This window comes from Poeciliopsis prolifica, unplaced genomic scaffold, assembly GCF_027474105.1.
Source record: "Poeciliopsis prolifica strain line A6 unplaced genomic scaffold, Auburn_PproV2 SCAFFOLD099, whole genome shotgun sequence".
Lineage (NCBI taxonomy): Eukaryota > Metazoa > Chordata > Actinopteri > Cyprinodontiformes > Poeciliidae > Poeciliopsis > Poeciliopsis prolifica.
In genome coordinates this window covers 618960-639418 of record NW_026562474.1, presented here as the reverse complement: position 1 = coordinate 639418, position 20459 = coordinate 618960, and the positions used below count along the sequence as shown (strand labels likewise).

Genomic DNA, 20459 nt, shown 5'->3' with positions numbered 1-20459 from the left:
AAATTGACATCCAACAGCATATTATTGTGAAACGGAAGGAAAATGCAGTAAATATGTTGCATAAATATGAAGGAAACCTCTTAAGATGCAGAAAAATGCAATTCAAAAATTTAAATTTTTTCTAAACATCTAAATTAAATGTCGTAACTCATATCACCCAAATAGCTTCAATTAGTTATTGTGGATGTGGTGATGTGGGCTGGAAGGTTCTCCTGTTGCAGCCTCTGACTGAAGACAGTTCATGACTGCAATGACATGTTAACACCTCAATATCAGGCAACAAAGATTATATTCAATATTAGAGGTATGATTTTAGTTTTTGGGATGACAATCAGAACCCTGTTGTAAAACATTAAATTGAAAGAAAAAAAAGTTTTGAAATAGTAAACAAACCAGAAAAAAAAGACAGAGACAAAAATAAGCTTGTCACAATAAACAATCACATTAAGATATTAAAGTCAGCTCAACAATTTCCATTCATAGGGCTAATATTCTGAAAGATCATTTTGTTTACAAAGACTTCACAATTCATTTTAATTACATTTTCAGTTACATGTTACTTTTATTTATTGTTTTTGTTTGCTTAGTTTTATTTTGGATATTTAATACACCTTACAGTTCCAGTGCTAGGCGTTCTTTACACTTATCATCAAAGTTTATTGGTCTTTGAGAGGGCGAACTAGCATTATTGGGGCCATTATCTTTATGTTACTTGACAATGGTCTCAAGATAACAATATTACCTTTTATCACAATAATTTCTGGGACAATTTATTGACCAGAAAAATTTGTTAATGTGATATGCTGAGGCAAAAATCCTTTCAGCTGCACAACATTCCAAACCCAAAGGAAATAAATGATCCAACATGCCAGAAAAGCTATCTACAGAAGTCAACAAAAAGAATTCAACTTGCTGTCACTAGTAGCAGCAATATTTTCCTTCCACTTCACATTTATGCACTACTTCATGATGGTCTGTCTCACAAATCCAAAGAATTTATGGTGAAGTTTATCATTGTAACGGGAGAAAATGTGACAACGGGCACGGTCTATAAATACCCAGTTTGCTTCCATAATCTGGTGGCAAAAACATAACAATTAAACGTGGAAGGAGCAGCAGTACAACATCGATAGGGACAGAAACGCACCAAAGCTCAGTTCACCAATAAACAAAGTACAACTAAGCTTTGAGATGAATGCTATGAAGAATGGACATCATAATAGAATTAATTTAGGAATGCAAAGTGTCAGTAAGCATTTGATTGGTTCATTTTCTCTCTCTACAACTGAGTTTATGAATAAACTTTAACAGAGAATATACCATTATCTTGTTTTATGTAAAAGACATTTTTCCTCCTAAGTATGAAATCAGCCAATATTAAACCAAAAGTGACAATCATCAAAATTTTAATGTCTGGTCTTTAAAATTGTTGTTTTGATGCATTACTAAGGATTTTGAAAATCTCTGGGACAGCATGAATAATCTATGACAATATTATATAGATGTTATTCTTTTAAAATTAACACCATTTAGTGTTTTCTAAATAGTTTATTTATCCAGTATCAGCCATGCCGATCAAGCTGTCTTTAATATTGTTAAAGAGCGCAGACTGATTTGAGCAGTTTCACTCATATGGGTTGAAATCCTATTTGTGGGATTTGATCTTGATTAAAACACAACATTATTGCATTATCAACTTTGTGAACTTTCTACACTAAGGCATGTTTTGGTTTTGTAGCTGAGATTTCTTCAGCAATTCCAGCTTAAAGCTGCATTCCAATTTATTTAACCTATCCCTCAAACAGTAAACTTTGTTAAATATTTATGTTTTGTAGCTATGTTTTCTTTGTCTTGTGATGTGCTCTATAAATGCATTGCTTCATTACCTTTAGTTGTGTGTTGAAGGCGTCTATTTCCAACAGTTTAGCTCTGGTCTCTCTCTCCACTGAATCCAACTGCTCTTTCAGCTGCTGCCTGCTATTCTCCTTTTGTTCAATGGCTTTCTGCAGCGATGACAGGCTGTCACCTAAACATACACACACACAAAGTAGATGATGTTAGTTAGGTAAGCGCAGGCAGTAGGACAACTCCTGGTTTCTTAGTAATAACAATAAAATTCAGGAAAAATGATCAGAATCTTGGCTGCTGCTATAAAACAAACCTCTTCATCTCTGATACAGTACGAGTTTCCAGAGCTCAGAACTTTTTCTAACATCATGGGAAAATTTAGAAAGATGGAAAGAAAGAATCAAACAAAGAAAGAAAAAAAAGAAAGGAAAGAAAAAAACAAAGAAGAAAGAAAGTAATACTAAAGAGAGAAAGAAATGGAGAAAAAGGGAATAAAAAGAAGGAGAAGCAAATGAAAGAGTTCTGTCTTTCTCTCTTTCTTTCGTACAGCGTGACATAAAGAAAGAAACACAGAAAGAAAGAAAATATTTTCTCATACATTGCCAAACTCTAGTGATGTTCTTGTTCATTTTTCTGGATAAAACACTTGAATTCCATGCTTTTCCAGACAGAAACTCTGCTGTATATGTTTGACTCACGGTGTAAACTGTTCTGCTGGACCTGCTTTAACTGCTCATTCAGATTCTGCTTGTCAGGAATGAGCCTCCCCAGCCACTGTTGAGAGTCCTGCATACAACAGAAAAACATCAACCACAAACTAACACACATGCATATCTGCTTTAATTTACAACTAGGGAAGTTATACACACACATATTTTAGTAATCGAGTATTCCATCGATTATTCTTACGATTAATCGAGTTACGATTGATAATTTGATTAAAAAAAAATTATAAAATTTTTTTTATTAAAAAAAAAAATTATAAAGTAGAAAATTGGTAAATCTAACAGCAGTCAACCTCAGTCCAATTTTTCATATTTGAGCATTTCTATTACAGTTCTGGATTTTAGAAAAGTTGTTAACCCAAAGAAAAGTTATACACAAATCAGAAATTATATTCAATTTAATAATAAAGAGAAAGGCTCACAAACACGCTTATAAAAAAAAGGTCTATTCTCCAGCTTTTAGTTTATGTTTCAATCTTCAGTCAATGTAATACATAAACTCTCACCTTACCCAGACATTTACAGCTTTTGTGTCCACATTAGCAACAGCATTTAGTCACAAACAGAAACATCTACCAGCCATGTATCGCTGCGATGCGCTCCGCCACTCATTTGTTGAGACCCGGATGATATGAAAATTATTTTGCGGTTCGTCCGTAAAGCTACACTTATGTTAACATCAACTACACTACCTGAAGCTGCTGCTGAAGCTGTGTGATTTCCGCGATGCGCGTCTCTCTCGTCTGATTGGTCTGCTCCATCTCTCTCCGCTGAGTTGAAAGACGAAACCGAACATCCTTCAGTTTACCTTCCAGCTGGTTCTTCTTATCATTCTGGAGAACAAAAAAACATGTATTGTTCAATTTATTCTATTAATCCAGTCGGGGAAAAAAGTCAAAGAAATTTGACTTTGTAAATTAACACCTGGGGCCACTGTCTCTTTTAGAAACTCCATCTTTAGGAAATTATCACAAAATGACACCAGGTGTCGGCTAATTGCTGCTGGCTAGTCTGAAGGAGCTGAGTGGGAGAAGTCAGAGGTGCTCTGTGAGGTGAATTTCAGGAACTTGGAAACTGCAGCTGTGAGAAAGATATGCTTCTCAAAGGCGGAGTTATGTCCACCCAGGCATTTTACACAGCTGAATGGTTGTCATGAATATTAAAGGATTTCTCAAAAATGCATGAAAGAATCAAGGTAATGCTCCAGGTATGTTTTTGATGAGGGAATAACATCATAACATGATGTAAAGCTCATAAAAGTTAATTTAATATAACACTGCCCCTCTAACTACAGTGGAGGACCTGTGATGCTTCCAGTCGAAGTGTGTATGCAGTGTGTGTTTTGTGAAAGATTATTTTGAATTACCAGAGCCTCCAGTTCAAACTCCAGCGTCTTCTTCCGAGCTTTGAGCAGCACTATACTTTCTTGTTCTCGATTTCTTTGCGTTAGGAGCTCCTGGCGACGCTGGCGCTCCCACTCCAACTGACGCTGACGCTCCAGTTCTCGCTTAGCTGCCTAGAACACAGACAGGTGCTAAAGAATCACAACACAGAGCTACATATGATCCATAACAGAACAGTGATTAAAGGCAACAAGGCAAGTTGATGTTTGAGCTTATTTACAGTAAACACAGAGATTCAAAGCTAAGTATGCACTGATTTGATCATAACATCTGTATCGGTCTCAATTTTGAAAAGAAAATGTTAATTTGTTAAGAATTTGTTGAATACAATACTGCAGATCCATTCAGTCTAATTCTATGGCTTGTACTCTGAGCAACATCATGTTGTTGTTTATCTTATATTATATTTAGAATTCCTAATTGCACTTTCTGAACCATTTGAAAGGTTTGTTGCAGTTTATTTTTTTACATCTTAGACCAATATAGTCAACCTTTTGTTTGTCAGCTTCAGTTTCTTTCTTGTTTTACACTGGATCAGTATTAACCAATACTAAACCTCAGATACCGGTATCGGTTCTGGAAGTGAAAACAGATACCAGCATAGTGCATTCGTATTCCACACAGGTGGTAGAGAGTTCTATAATTACAGGTGCATCATCTTCACTTCAAATGTAGAAATCTAGAGGTGCCAATATTTCAATGTCTCCTGATTTCAATTCAGATACTAACTTTCTATTTAAATGGGCTAAAGATTCTGGTTACATTATGTGACTCACAAGAGGAAGTGTAAACATTTATTTAAGACAGCGTCTCATACCGCATCGCATTGCATCAGTTTATATTTTTTTTTAAAATCAGGTTTGTGCATAAAATTCTGCATCTTAAATTACCAGTATTGTTTGCTAGGCAGCTTGGCTTTTTCTTACAAATGAAAATATTTTTTGAGGCAGAGTGGACGCCTAATGCAATGTGAGGTAGACTTGCAAATAGAAGTGGCAAAGACGTACAACTTACGCATATTTTGAAATAGGTTTTTGCACATTTTGAATCTAAGATTTCCAGGACTAGGTATTGCAATCCTTTATACAAAACCTCTAGAATGCCCCTCCTCCTCTCTTTACCTCTCTCCTTTCTATCTCCTTGCGCCGTTCTTCTTCTCTTTGCCTCTCCAGCTCTCGTTGCCTCTCCAGCTGCTTCTCCAGCTCCTGTTGTCGCCTCCTCTCCTGTTCCAGACGCTCGCGCTCCTGAAGCACCGAGACACAAACGTAACCAAGCAGATAATAGGGTTTTTTGTCTTTGTCACTCCCACTGAAACGTTTATAGAAGTAGATAACTTCTGTAAGTGTTATAGATGATATAGAAATAAGCGTACCTTCCTCTCCTGTTCCTCCCTCTCCAGTGCTGCCAGCCGCTCCTGCTCTTTCCTTTGCTGCTCCTGGAGAGCCTGGCGTCTTTTCTCCAGCTCCAGGTTTCCTCTTTCGAAGTTCTCCCTCTTCTTGTCCTCAAATGTCACTGTGGAGGGGTGGAATATATAAACATAACCACCGTTAATGGCTAAAAACAGTGAAAACATGTGAACCGAAAAAGGATTTGTTTAGATTTAATATTAATAGGAAATCAGCTAAGAGATAAACAGAAATGCAGAAAAATTTATTTACCTTTCCATAACAATTTTGTGCGAGAAGAAACTTCCGGAATGTCGAGGATTAAACTTCTACAGATATAGTGCTCTCAAAACTGTCGACATCTACTGAATTGCTTCAAAAACCTTCCCACAGGATGATATCGCTACTACCATGAGTCACTCTGGCAACAGCATTTTTAGGATGGTGTGCAATGTTAAGTTCTATTCCAAATAGCACATTCAGGACAAGGAGGTCTTCTTTTGTCTTTCAATAATGGATTGTTCTTCTTTCTTATACTGAGATGAAACTACACACATGTGGAACCTATTTAATAATTAGATGACTTCTGAAGGCAGTTGTTTGCAATGTACTTTCTTGTGGGGTATTCAAATTTTTGTTCGGTTGTTTAGTTTCACACATTGTGTGATGTGAAAAAAGTGTTTTTATTGCAATTTCCCAAACCAACCACGATAAGGCCAAAAAAAGCAGCACATTTTTAAAGTAAAAATATTTGGGGATTTTTTTCTACATTTTCTAAAGCAAATTTATTTTCAAAATATCAAAAAATGATTATGAAAAAATATGGTCAATGCAAACACAACTTTATATTTGCACTTTTTAATGCAGATAGGTTTTGAGCATCAATACGTAGTTTGTGTAGAAAACTTTATAGGTAAAGTTACTTTACCTATAATGAGCAAGGTTCAAAGATTAGTTAAGAGATTTATTAAGGCAAATAATAAATGCATTTCTGCTACCGTACTAGAAATCTAGCTAGTATAGTATGGATGGAACAAACTCCACCTGGTAGTTTCTTCTCCTGGTTGCTCTCGTTCTCTTCCTCAATCTCCTCCGGGACACTCTTCTGGTCTGACTGGACGCTGTCACTTCGTACACGCCTTTGACACACACACACACACACGCACACACACGAACACACACATTTGTTCATCTGATTGGCTGTTCTTATTCCGTTCACCAAACCGACAACGGTAGGATATATACCTGAAGGTTGGCGGGAGGTAATCTGCTGGCAATACTGGAGGCAGTGGTAACCCTGACATGGCCATGTCTATGAGGTGCATAGCCAAGATGAACTCCTCTGCTGTTAGCTTCCCATCCTGATCAATGTCTGACAGACTCCTGAAGGAGATCATAATCCAACTGAATTTCACATGTTTGCTCTTCTTCTTTTAGCTAATATATGGCTGAATTCAATGCACTGACCAGATGGTGGCTAACTGGCTCTGAGGAAGGCTGGATTGCATCAGAATAGTGCGAGCCTGGGGTCCTGAATTACAAATCCATGTCAGTAGTTCAGAGAAAGGCATTGAAATGTCAATAAAAATCTGTTCGTGTATGTGGACGCACCGGTGAGGTATCCACTCATCATCTTATCGTGGGAGTTAAAAAGCTGCCTGTACTTTAGTCTGGAGGACTGAGGAACTGCCCAGTCAGAGGGAGGCTGAGTACTGGGAGAAGATCAAAACATGAAAGATGTAATGATTACTAAGCTGTGTTGTTTCTTTTTATGTCAACAGGTGCATCTCAATACATTAAAATACCATTGAAAAGTTATTTTATGACAATAAATCAATATTAATATAAATAGTATCCTATATATATATATATATATATATATATATATATATATATATATATATATATATATATATATATATATATATATATATATATATATATATATAGTATATGTTTTGTGGACTTGGAGAAGTCCACAAAACTGTGTCCCTCAGGGTTCTCCAGGAGGAGTATGGGGTACCAGGCCCTTTGATACGGGTTGTTAGGTCCCTGTATGGCCAGTGTCAGAGTCTGGTCTGCATTGCCGGGCTCGTTTCCAATAAGAGTTGGACTCCGCTAAGGCTGCACTCTGTCACTGATTCTGTTTTTGCATATGATGTTGTCCTATTGGTTTCATCAGGTCTAAGCTGCAGCTTTCACTGGAGCTGTCCGCAGCTGAGTATGAAGCAGCCAGGTTGAGGATCAGTGCCTCCAAAGCCGAGGTCATGGTCCTGAGCCGGAAAAAGGTAGTGCCTTCTCCGCATCGGGGAGGATGTCCTGCCCCAAGTGAAGGAGTTGAAGTATTTCGGGGTCTTGTTCATGAATGAGGGAGACTGCCAGATTGGTGCCGCATCAGCAGTGAAGCAGGCGCTGTATCGGTCTGTCTGACTAAGTTTCTCGTCTGTCTTGGGAATACCTTGAGATTCCCATGGAGGAGCTGGCCCAGGTACCTGGGCAGAAGGAAGTCTGGGCCTCCCTTTTTAGGCCGCTACCCCCGCATCCTGTCCCCGGATAAGCGGAAGAAGATGAAGATATATCTTTTTTTTAATGATTATGTAATATTTGTGGTTCTGCACTGGTTTTATTTAGCTGGTTTGAGTGCAAAATGGCTCTTTCAATTACAAATGTTGCAAACACTAAATCCCATGAAAAATAATACAATTCTATTTCATAAAACCAATGAATGAAAGATTTTCTTTTTTAGGCAGAAATTTTGCCCTGTTGTCCCAACTATGTACAAAATATGCCCTGCACTAGTCAGTTTTCTTTTTTGAAGAAATTACTGCATCAATGCAGAGTAGCATGGCAGACTTTAAATGTACTTTGATAAGTATAGGTAGGACTCAGGTGCTGCTGGAAATATACACTATAAAAAGTTTGTTTATTACTGAACTAAATTACCTTTTCAATGTTAACCCTATGTTTTGAGATTAACCTGAATAGAAGAAAGTAATGGACTCTGAGCCTACCCTGCAGCATCAAATGATGAGCCCTTCTGCAGCTTGGTGCTGGAACGATTGAACGAAGAGGTCTTGTTCACAGAGGGAGCTGAGAAAGAAATCCGAGAGCAACTGTGACTTAAAAAATTCAAAACACACCACTTTAGGAAGAAATCAAAAATGCTAAAGCAGTGCAATTTCAAGGTTTTTCTGCACAATTTCTGATTAATTCAAATAAGTTACGGTGAACTGATTGCATGTTTCTTGCCAATTACTGGCTAATCAGTTTTTACTGGTTTGCCGATGATAATGCCATGCAATCAGTTGTATAAGGCATTAAGACATGAAAGATTGAATGCCTTTTATGAAAATATAAAAGGCATGAAACAATAAAAAAACAACTTTCTTCTGTTTTACCTGAGTGGGGGAAGCCTGAGACGGGCGGCATCATAGCAGTGGGAGGAGCTCCGTTGGCAATAGGTGGAGGCAGAGGCGGAGGAGCCGAAGAGACGAGAGGAGGAGACACCCCAACGGGAAGAGGAGGAAGAGGGAGTGGGGGCACAACTGGGAGGGGGGCTGGGATGGGAGTCGGAATGGGTGCCATAGGGGGCATACCTAGGAGAAAACACAGCAGCTCATGTGATTACTTTAATGACAAAAACAATTCACACATAAATGTTAGAGTATTTCTTACCAGTATTTGTTAAAGCAAAGGTCAGAAGGAGAAAAAGATTATTACTAAACGTAAATTTACATTTTTGTCTCTCTAAACATACAAACAATGAAAGGCAAAAATTTTGTGAACATCGTCTGCTGGACATAATTTTTTCCCGTAACACATTGGCTGTATGAAGTAAACATCGACCAAACTGTCATTTTTAACAAACAGGAAAATTCAACGGCAATAGACACTCTTCAAACCAAAGAGGGCAGCGCAGGGATGATTTTAGGCCAAACAAGTTATACTTTAAAATCTCACAATTTGCACAGTAAAGACTGAATTTATACAGCTTATCTGCAAATAAATAATGTTGGTTTGGGGTTGAGTTAAACTATAAAAAGTAAAATCTTCCCATATGTGTCTCACCAAAGCTGGCCTGTGGGGGTAAGGAGAGCGGCGGCTGCTTCATGCTGGGAGGAAGCGTTGGTGGCAGAGAGTGACCCTGGAGCTTCAGTTTGATGAGTTTCATGGCGATGGAGAACTCGTGGATATCCATTCGGCCATCGCTGTTCATATCAGCCAAAGCCCTGCACATTCAGAGGAAACACAATTACTCGAACACAAACATGATAACACTTGAAATCTCTTACCACTCGGGGTGGAGAAGACAAACTAGAAAAAGAAAAAAGAAATCTGCTAAGCAGCTTGCTAAAATCGGTTAGCGATTTTAAGTAGGCTTAAGGATGGAAAAGATTCACTCCATTCAGAGTAAATAAATCCAGCAGAAAAATAAAGCAAAAGTTACTGAAGATTGAATTACTAAACTCAGATATTTTAACCTCTTACAGAATCTTTCAAAAGGGCAGCATTATGTTTTTTTCAGGCATATGGTGCCATATTGTAGCACAATCAAGTAAGTACGTTACATTAACTCGTTATAAAAAAAGCTATCAAATATGACTTAAAACAAATTTGACTTCATAATTTAATATCTTAAAGTTGGGTCTGTGTCTCTGAAACTCCGCCTTCAGAAAGTCATCACAACATGGCTCCTCTATTAACCCTTTAAATTTTTAATAAGCCTTTCACTGAGAAGTAATTCCAACATTGAGCCCTGCAGATGCCCAGTTCCACCAGGTGTTTGCAAATTGCTGCTGGCTGGTCTGAATGATTTTTCAAACATACTATTGTTTGTTAAATATTACAACTGTGACAGTGCTAACACTAAGAGCTCCTATTCTAAACAGCCTTTGAAACAAGAAATTGACGATTTGATTTTGCGATTATCTGTCAGAGTGTTAGCTAAGAGCTTCCTTTGGGTTTTGTGACTCACCATATTTGGGCCAGGATGGGTGGGGGCAGCCCTGACTGAAGGAAAAAGTTTTTAGCCTGGTCACCTAACGGGTGAACAGAAAGAAAATGTGAAACTAAAGCAAGCAAAAGAAGAAAAAAAATGAAATGATTTCTGTAAATCAGCTGGGAAATATCAGTAGAGGAGATTTACAACTTCTTTACGGTCTTATTTAACCTCACAAATACACCTTCAAGACGTCTGGATGTGACGGACAGTTTGTTACCTGTTATGTAACCCCCAGCAGACAGAGCGAGGCCATGAAACTGCTGATCATGTTTGGCTCTTTCATCCGGAGTGATCAGAAACACGTCTTGTCCTAACACACCCATACGGCACACACACGATTAGAGTCTGAGAGGGCAGGGCAATGCCAGAGAAAAGACTGGAATGTGACAAATGTGTGAGTCAGAAGTTTCAGTTCTAGTTCAGTAAAATCAGATCTGCACAATAAAGACAAGACCTTGAAGCAGTGTCAACAGACCTGGTGTTGAAGGTTTTCACCTCAATGACCAGCCTAACTATTAGTCTTAATGTTCCATACATCAGCAAATTAAATTAGATACACCAGGATTCAGCCACTTTAAGTGCTTCCCGTAAATCCCAACTTCCTGTATAATTTTTCATTTTTGACCCACGTTTAGAGGTTCATGTTGAGTCAATTTTAGAAAACAAAAATGGAAATAACTAACTTGTGTTCACATTCTACATCCAGAACATTTGAACTATTTCTTCAAATATCAATGTAATTTAGCATCACTGGTTTTCTTACTCTAAGTCGACTCAGATGCCTTTTAAAGATGAACAGTGACTCTGTTCATGGTCGAACAAATCAAACACAGGTTTAGAAATACTGCTCTGTCTGTTTTTGTCCCAATCTGATTCTCTGAGCTAAAGTGAAAGACTGAACCTGGCAGAAGTTCAGGAAATATGACACTACAAGTAGCTATGGCGAAGTCTATTACTCTCTCAGCATATTTTTGAAAATTCACTCCTCATTTATACCCCCTTACAATGCCCTGGGTCATATTTACACACATACTGACCTGTGAAAGCAGTCGGGAACTGTGCCATGGTTCACTCAGTCTTCAGCAAATACACAACGCCTAGAACAACAAAACATTTTTTTCCAATTTAAATGCAATTTCAACAATTCATTAGTACAAGGCATGGTCAAAGTGTATTGAGATTTCAAATCATTGTAATTTCTAAACTGTAGAAGGTGTGGTAATGTCTTTGATACAGCTTAAAGATGTCAGAGAGGTAACCGGAATTTTTGCATAAGTCTATGTATCAAAATCAACAAATATCCATGAATAAATGTTGTAAATAACATCATTATTATTATTATTAAACTCCTTTAATTATGTTATCTTATATGATCCTATTGCCCGATCTGATCTACCTCAGGAAAGGCTAAAAATCAACTGCTGTACAACTACCGTTAGGCTGTCAGACCAGCCCACTAGCTCACATTTGCACATGTGCAGTAACTAACATAGTTAGTATTCTGTTAAAAGTACCAAAAAGTACCTGTCAGTCATCAGAATGAGGTGCTGATTGATGCAGCTTTTAAACTCAGTCCTTTTTTCAGCATTAGTGTAGAGTTCATTTTCCACTCGGATGTCTTTTTTCTGCTTCAGTTGGGAATTTCTCTTTAGTGATCTTGCATGTGTGTTGACAGAGCAGAAACCCTCTTTTTATGCCACACTGCCTCATAGATGCTCACACTCGAAACTACTCTGATTCACATTCACAGATGCAGAATGATTTACATCTGACAGAAAGGCATGAGGACCTTCGTCCAATAGAGCCTTTCTGTTGGACGAAGCATAGACTAGAGACTTGAATATTTTTGAACTGAAACCATGCTTCACCCCTTACAGTGCATCTGTTTAACGAGCTAATCGGATCCAGGCTTGCCTTCTTCCACTCGAAGCAGAGCAGCAACATTGCAACAGGCCACGGCTTTTATTGCGTTTTACAAGGAAAACAACACTTAGCTAATGACAACATTATCAGTTTGCTTCTAATGGTATCTAATTGAGCAATTTGAGTTGCACAATCGTCATGACAACATGAGTGTGTGCAATATCACAAGTCACTTGGAAGGCTATCCCATATAACATTTGAATATCTTCTCATCCTAGCAATTTCATTGCCATTTCTGGACTCGCTTGGCATTTGGGGCGGGGTGGGAGAAAAGGTGACAGTTTATTCTGGCCCTCTTCGGGGTGAATAGAGGGGTGTCTTTACGCTCCCCATTACGATCCGAGTGGCGGGACAAAGTAACCAAAGGAATTAGAGAGATACAGACCACCTCACACAGTCACATTAGCGCCTGCTTTTTTTTCAGCAACTGAGCAATGATAGGCCACCGCCTTACTGGAGATAGGAGTAATCCTCCAATCACACAAAGCCTTTATTTACCAAACATCGTTAAGTTTGTTATATTTCACAATGTTTTCAAAACCTAGTGAGAAGTCAAGCCAAATCTCTTTCCAAAGAACTGAACTGAGCTCTTTGTGGAACAACTTTTACGCAATACCTGACTAAAGCATGAGCGATCATTTTCTACTTGTGCAGCAGTAGAAAAACTGAAAGAAACGGAAATTACTCAGCAGAAAAGATGCTGAGGTATTTATGAAAATTACTTTCAGAAGACAAAAGTAAAAAAAAGTTATGTTCAAACTCTATATGCAAAATAAGGGAACAGAAAAACACGGTGATGGCTAAAAGACTTGAGACAAGGATCAGGTCTCAACTTCCTGCAGGATGACGCAATTAAATGAGTTTCATCAAAGTATTTTGATGCACCAACATGGTCCAGTCAAAGCCCATTTGTAGAAATGCTTAAAAATTGCTATAAGTAGATGCTTTCAATCTGATCTGACAGAGCTTACAGAGAAGAATTGGTTCCAATTGATTATATTATCTGCTTATTCTTCTAATACAGTGTTAAGGAACTATATGTAGAAATTTATGTGCCTTTTCGATGTGTCAACTTAATATTAAGACCTCTGTCAACTTTAACACAAGATATATCTTAAGCTTTACAGGGTTTCCCCTGTAAAGCATTGAACAGGGAACAAGCACCAATCACACCACTGACCTCTGAAGTTTACCTTGGCACAGATCGCACACGCCTCCTTTCACTCAAACTGGCTCACTTTTATGGACATAAATATTAACCCCCTGAGAGGACTGTTTCTTGGAGAATCTATCAATCGGATCCAAGTTTAAAAGTCACCACTTTTACTCTACTAGCAAAGCTCAATGTGTGAACTGCAAATATTGCTGTGCATTTAGAGGTGTTCATTGAGTGTGCAATGAGGATGATATATCTTTGTGAACAAAGCATTATGTGTGGCGTCTGCATTTAGGTCACAACACACTGACTGTGTGTGTGTGTGTGTGTGTGCTGATAAAGTTTGAGTTCTCGGTCAGACTGTGCATTAGTGGACCACTGGTTCAGCCTATGGAAGAGCCTTTGCGCTTGCCTTATTGTCCGTAGTTTTATTTTTATTTTATTTGCGGTGACACAGTGCATCAAACTGCGTCATATCAGATGTTTTGTCGACTTAAAGTCAGCCAGATATAATGTGCGTAGTCGTGCAGAGACCTAAAAAGCCTGGGCAACCAAAACAGCGTCTGTGGCGCTTATTAAAGCTCAATAGACATGAAATGGAAGTGCTAATAAAGCAACATACATTAAATCTCCCCCACCATCCAGAAGAGGGAGATGCTGGTCATACTTAAGCATAGCCAAAGATTGATACATAATTAAAGATGGCCGCACCACCAGAATGGGGAAGAGAAATGGTCCAAACAGAGTCTGATTTGGGATGTAAAAAGCAACTTTATGTGGTTCTGTTTAGAAATATGAACACTTAAGCTCTTAAGTTTCACCTCAACAGCATTCATTCAGTCGATGTGCTGCTAATTTTTTTTTTCCTCTCCAGGGGGCTTTTTGCAGGCTCTAGTGTCCCTTATATGCTGACATGAAGGGGGTCAGAAGAGGGGGGAAGATATGCGGCATATATCGTTGGGTCCGGGAGTCAAACCCGTCGAGAACTCAAGGCCCCCAAATGTGGGTCGCGCTATCCCCTACGCCACCAGAGCACACCCAAAATTAGTTTTTTAAGAAAATGGCCGCTAATCAAATAATTGACAAGATCAATTGACTTTATCAATACATAACCCAACTGATAACTAGAATTCCTAGACCCAACATCAAAAAATGCACACCATTCTTGTTGGTGTATCACATGTGTACTAGAAGGCCTAATGCTCTGTTTCCCCTGAGCGCCTTGTATTTGTGGGATTAGTCTGTATAATTAGAGCAAAGGGATGTTACTGCGTAGTGGGTCTGTTGTGTATACACAGTTGTCAGAACAGTACACAGAAGATGACTGTCCTTTCTCTCTCCCTGTTTATATTCTTTCCGCTCAATTATTCTTCATTTGTAATGAATTTAGACAAGTTAGGAACAAAACAACTGTTTTCTTGCTCTACTAAACTGAAATTCCTTAAAAAACAACTTTCCAATAAGCAGGAGCGACAATCTGAAAAATCAGTGAACAGGAAAAACAGCAAGCGGTTTGGGGTCAAATATTGCTGATGTGTTATTAACATAAAAGGTATATATTACCTTACACAGGATGTACTTGTTAACTGTTTCTTACACATATGTCTTATTTTTAACATTGCTGGTATATCAATACCTGCATCACCACACTCAATTCTCCATTGCTCTGAGATAACAACATAAAGCAGTTCAACCCACCCCAGGACCTGCTTCATCACCCATCCTCAGCCCCACAGGAAGGGTGTAAGGGTGTAACTGTTTCAAACAAAAAAAGAAGTAAAAACAAGAGCAAGTACATGATCCAGACTTGCACTACCAGCACTTTTCATGACTCCTTGTCAGGCGTCAAAACGACATTTTTGATCAGAAATAACCAAAAGAAAAGTCAAAGGAAGTGTGCAGATTAAGATAAGGAAAAGAAATACACTGGACGTCAAATGGCGAATGACAAACACAAGCATTAGGCTAATGACATGACAGCAGCCATGACAGAGAAGCACAACAGCTTAATCTCAGGCATAGTTCACACATAGCAGAATATCTTTGAAAACAAATATCTTTTTATGTAATATGGCCTTCTAGCCACTTGAAAACTCAGTTTGATATTATTAAAACAATTATTTATGAAAACTCAGACCAAAATGGTGATTAGAGAAAACTCTGGGGTTTTTTTAGGTCTACATGGGAAAATTGAGATTTACCATGCATTTCTGTTTGCAACAAGTAACGTATATATTTGTTTTAAAATCGAATCATTTCAAGTGAGAATTTTCTATTACAAAACAATTTTGATTTGAATCTAACTTCAAGAAATGTGAAAACTAATTATGCAATTCCAGATATTTTTCTCTCCTTTAAAAATTTAAAGTAAGAAATCATCAGCAAATGTGGACGTTTCAAGTTCCATGAAAAACACATTTATTATGGAATGTGTTACAGAATAACAAGCCAAATGGCTAACATCACAAAATAAGATACTTCAATTGTTTTAGGTTTTATTCATGGATGTATGTAAAAAAAAAAAAGGCTTAAAATTCAATAAGTGTTGGTTTAAGCCCATCAGTGAGAAGTCAAAGCAACCACAAGAAGACAGATTTCAGGAGAACAATGTAAAAACTACTTCAAAAAGATAAAGAAGAGCAATTGCCATGACTGCAGAACAACTTCAGTTAAGCAAGAATTAGGAAGGCATTATTTAAAGAGTTTTTCCGTATTGGCCAAAGGATTTTTCTCAGCTTTATACAGAGGAAAATACAAAATACCAGATTAAAAAGCAAGAAACTACCTCACTGTGAAGCACTCCCAGTCATGCTATATGAAGTTCCCTTTTAAGCCAGGATGTGCATGATGTGAAGATAGTTTATATCAATATTGCAACACTGCTAAGATGATAACCTAAAGCTGCTTTTAATCATAATTATATGAGCTCCTTTACCTTGGATGAAGTGCACTCTATGTGATTTATCTGAAAATGGATGGATCACAACAATTTTGGAAAATCTGATATTGTGAAGGCAATAACAGTTTCTCCAGGTCAACATTAAAATTTTGTAAGATCACCATGAAAAAATTTAAGACGTGTATTGCAACAGAAATGTACAAAAGAAAACCACAAATAAATCAATTGGGTTTGCCAACAGTAGTGAGTCAATGGTCGAGACAAACATCGGCCAGCCAACTGGTGATAAATTTGTACTGACCCATAAAAGAGTAAAAAAAAGCTAGCCAGCTATTAGAAATAGTTAGCAGTAGATACAGCAACCTTGAGTAACAAAACACAGTGAATACATTTACATCTAACTAAAAATTTGCATAGCAGTAAAGTCCCACAAGAAAAATTTAAACCTCATAAAATATACAGTTAGGGCCAGAAATATTTGGACAGTGACACAGGTTTTGTTATTTTAGCTGTTGACAAAAATATGTTCAGAAATACAATTTATATATAGTATGGGCTGAAAGTGCACACTCCCAGCTGCAATATGAGAGTTTCCACATCCAAATCGGAGAAAGGGTTTAGGAATCATAGCTCTGTAATGCAGAGCCTCCTCTTTTTCAAGGGACCAAAAGTAATTGGACAATGGACTCCAAAGGCTGCAAGTAACTCAAAAGGCCTTTCCCTCGTTAACCTGTAATCAAGTAAGTAGTTAAAAGGTCTGGGGATGTTTCGAGGTGTGTGGTTTTGCATTTGGAAGCTGTTGCTGTGACCAGACAACATGCGGTCAAAGGAGCTCTCAATTGACGTGAAGCAGAACATCCTGAGGCTTAAAAAAAGGAAAAAATCCATCAGAGAGATAGCAGACATGCTTGGAGTAGCAAAATCAACAGTCTGGTACATTCTGAGGAAAAAGGAATTGACTGGTGAGCTTGGGAACTCAAAAAGGCCTGGGCGTCCACGGAAGACAACAGTGGTGGATGATCGCCGCATACTTTCTTTGGTGAAGAAGAACCGTTCACAACATCAACTGAGGTCCAGAACACTCTCAGAGAAGTAGGTGTATCTGTCTCTAAGTCAACAGTAAAGAGAAGACTCCATGAAAGCAAATACAAAGGGTTCACATGTAGATGCAAACCATTCATCAATTCCAAAAATAGACAGGCCAGAGTTAAATTTGCCCAAAAACACCTGAAGAAGCCAGCCCAGTTCTGGAAAAGTATTCTATGGACAGATGAGACAAAGATCAACCTGGACCAGAATGATGGGAAGAAAAAAGTTTGGAGAAGAAAGGGAACGGCACATGATCCAAGGCACACCACATCCTCTGTAAAACATGGTGGAGGCAACGTGATGGCATGGGCATGCATGGCTTTCAATGGCACTGGGTCACTTGTGTTTATTGATGACATAACAGCAGACAAGAGTAGCCGGATGAATTCTGAAGTGTACCGGGATATACTGTCAGCCCAGATTCAGCCAAATGCTGCAAAGTTGATCGGAAGGCGCTTCACAGTACAGATAGATAATGACCCCAAGCATACAGCCAAAGCTACCCAGGAGTTCATGAGAGCAAAAAGGTGGAATATTCTGCAATGGCCAAGTCAATCACCAGATCTTAACCCAATTGAGCATGCATTTCACTTGCTCAAATCCAGACTTCAGACGGAAAGACCAACTAACAAGCAAGACCTGAAGGCTGCGGGTGTAAAGGCCTGGCAAAGCATTAAGAAGGAGGAAACCCAGCGTTTGGTGATGTCCATGGGTTCCAGACTTAAGGCAGTGATTGCCTCCAAAGGATTCGCAACAAAATATTGAGAAAAAACTTTTTTGTTTGGGTTATGTTTATATGTCCAATTATTTTTGAGCTCCTAAAATGTGGAGTGTTTGTAAACAAATGTGTACAATTCCTACATTTTCTATCACATATTTTTGTTCAACCCTTTAAATTAAACGTTACAATCTGCACTTGAATTCTGTTGTAGAGGTTTCATTTCAAATCCAATGCGGTGGCATGCAGAGCCCAACTCACAAAAATTGTGTTACTGTCCAAATATTTCTGGCCCTAACTATATGGGCTTAACTCGTCCTCAAAACTTGTGGTTAACATATTTAAGGCAAACTTATTTTTTCAATTATTTTTAAGACATTTTAAGGCATTAATATCAGATACATGAATTTAAGACTTTTAAGGATGCTTTAAGAATGAATGGATAATATGAGTAACAACCTTCAAATCCACTTAACTTTCCTCCAAGATTTATAAGTAGCCTATTTATGAACTGGTCTTATATGAACAGGGGAGTTCAATCTCGGTTCAGAAATTCTGGGAATATCTCCACAGAGACCCCTCATGCTTTATTAAACATAATAAAGATGATTTACATGTAATAAGCGTCTTTGGAAAGTGCTATATAAATCTGATGTCCTTTCACTTAATTTTAATAAAGGTGCCAAGTGTGTTATAAATGTAGTCTAAAAGCTGTTATAATCATATAATAGTTAAAGTAAAATGATGATGAGAGTGTGAAATGAACTTTTTTTTTCTTCATTTTGCAAAACAGTAGTAACCATTGTAGCAACTACTCCTCACATACACAGTGACATTTCCTCTACTCTTAATATAAATAATTATGCCTGCTCATAGCAGGATGTGTATGAACATATTTTGAAAGTTACTCTTATAACTTCTAAAATTATTATTCTTAAAGAGAAAGAGGAATGACCTACAAAGTTCTAATCGGTGCATTTCTAATTTTGTGTGGCAATAATAATAATTTTTAAAAAATATATCAACAGCAATGCGGTGGTGAAGAAGTGCTTCACATTGTAAACGCTTTGTCCCAAGTCTAGTTGATTGGGACCCTGTCACCCTGCCCCCCAACTTTCAACAGAACTGTCAGCATCCGCGTTACCATGGAGACCAGCTCTGACGGACTCCGCTTTGTAAGCCTCCTATCCCCCATAAACCGATGAAGATACACATCGGTGAGGTTTAAAGGGAGTGGATCCAGCTCTCTTGTGAGGGGAGAGCGTTTACAGCACCAGAACGGATTCTCGCTTCCTCTTTTCTATACAGTTCGATTCGCAAATGGTCTTAAATCCCTACAATAGCTTTTTTTGGTTATAAGAAGGATTTCGGAGCCTTCATTGGATTTGACAGCTGAGATTAACATCAATATTTATGTTTGGGAACGGAGGATTAGTACAGACAAAATATCTTCTGAAAAAAATCCACACATTTTCTCTCTTAAATAGGGTAACGTGGTCAGAGCCAGAGGTTAGCCGTCAGTAACTCCGGTCAGTGTTCCGGGGGTCACAGAGGAGATGCAGTGATTTTACATTAGCATAGTGGCTAATTCCATCATTGTGAGCGCCTTACAATCTTGTTCTTGTCGTAACATATATATCAAGCACAGCCTAAAATAGCGAATATGACAATTTAGTGTTTAAACTAGTAAACTACTCCTTGTAGTAAACGAGAAACTGGCCAACCGACCGTTATCAGTAGAATTAGCATGTAGGCTAAGCTCAGCCCGCTGAGGGACATTCTTTCACATCAACCACTCTCTACAGGCTCTACTTACCTCATAGTTCAGCTTCCATCTTTAAAAGCTCTACAAAGTAACTCTCTGTGTGTCTGTGTCACCATAAATTGTGACGTATTCTCCCAAAATGCGGCGGTTTATCACCAAAAGCCTTTCCGGTGTTTCTCCCGTGGTTCAGAAATCCCAACCGAGTGAGGGACAGCTGGAAAATGGGGTAACGCCAGGCAAATATCGCGAGACTTCGTCGATTTTTGGTTTTTGGAAGGTATTAAGCGATATCGCGAGAGTCTTGCCTTCACCTGAACCACATAATTATAGTAAAACAAGGGGATTAGAAGCGCTCCTTAAGTCCGTTGTTTCCTAAACAAAACCCAGAAAAATATAATTTTATGGATACGGAAACAAAATACAATTTAAAAAAAGGCTTGGTTCGGCCTAATAAGAAACCGAAAATGTTGATTGATTTCTATTTTAGCTGCGATGTCCTTTTTTATGCATGTAGTGGTACATACGACGTACAATGTAATACAGAAA

General features: G+C 38.2%; 1 protein-coding gene across 4 annotated transcripts in view; it reads right to left on the bottom strand.

Annotated features, from left to right (window-relative positions):
* Positions 1–20119, bottom strand: part of itsn1 (intersectin 1 (SH3 domain protein)) — a 55692-nt gene extending 35573 nt beyond the window's left edge. For all 4 annotated transcript variants that reach the window (XM_055023364.1, XM_055023366.1, XM_055023365.1 and 1 more), the window contains exons 1-17: positions 19965–20119; positions 11401–11460; positions 10581–10673; positions 10337–10400; positions 9430–9590; positions 8760–8957; positions 8373–8451; positions 6973–7073; positions 6829–6892; positions 6607–6744; positions 6406–6500; positions 5349–5488; positions 5098–5220; positions 3940–4089; positions 3266–3406; positions 2547–2634; positions 1887–2026 (exon numbers count right to left, since the gene is read on the bottom strand). In XM_055023364.1, the coding sequence (XP_054879339.1) occupies positions 1887–2026; positions 2547–2634; positions 3266–3406; positions 3940–4089; positions 5098–5220; positions 5349–5488; positions 6406–6500; positions 6607–6744; positions 6829–6892; positions 6973–7073; positions 8373–8451; positions 8760–8957; positions 9430–9590; positions 10337–10400; positions 10581–10673; positions 11401–11428 (1803 nt within the window). In that variant the 5' untranslated portion in view covers positions 11429–11460; positions 19965–20119. The remainder of the gene's footprint in view (positions 1–1886; positions 2027–2546; positions 2635–3265; positions 3407–3939; positions 4090–5097; positions 5221–5348; positions 5489–6405; positions 6501–6606; positions 6745–6828; positions 6893–6972; positions 7074–8372; positions 8452–8759; positions 8958–9429; positions 9591–10336; positions 10401–10580; positions 10674–11400; positions 11461–19964) is intronic.
* Positions 20120–20459: the final 340 nt, after the last annotated feature.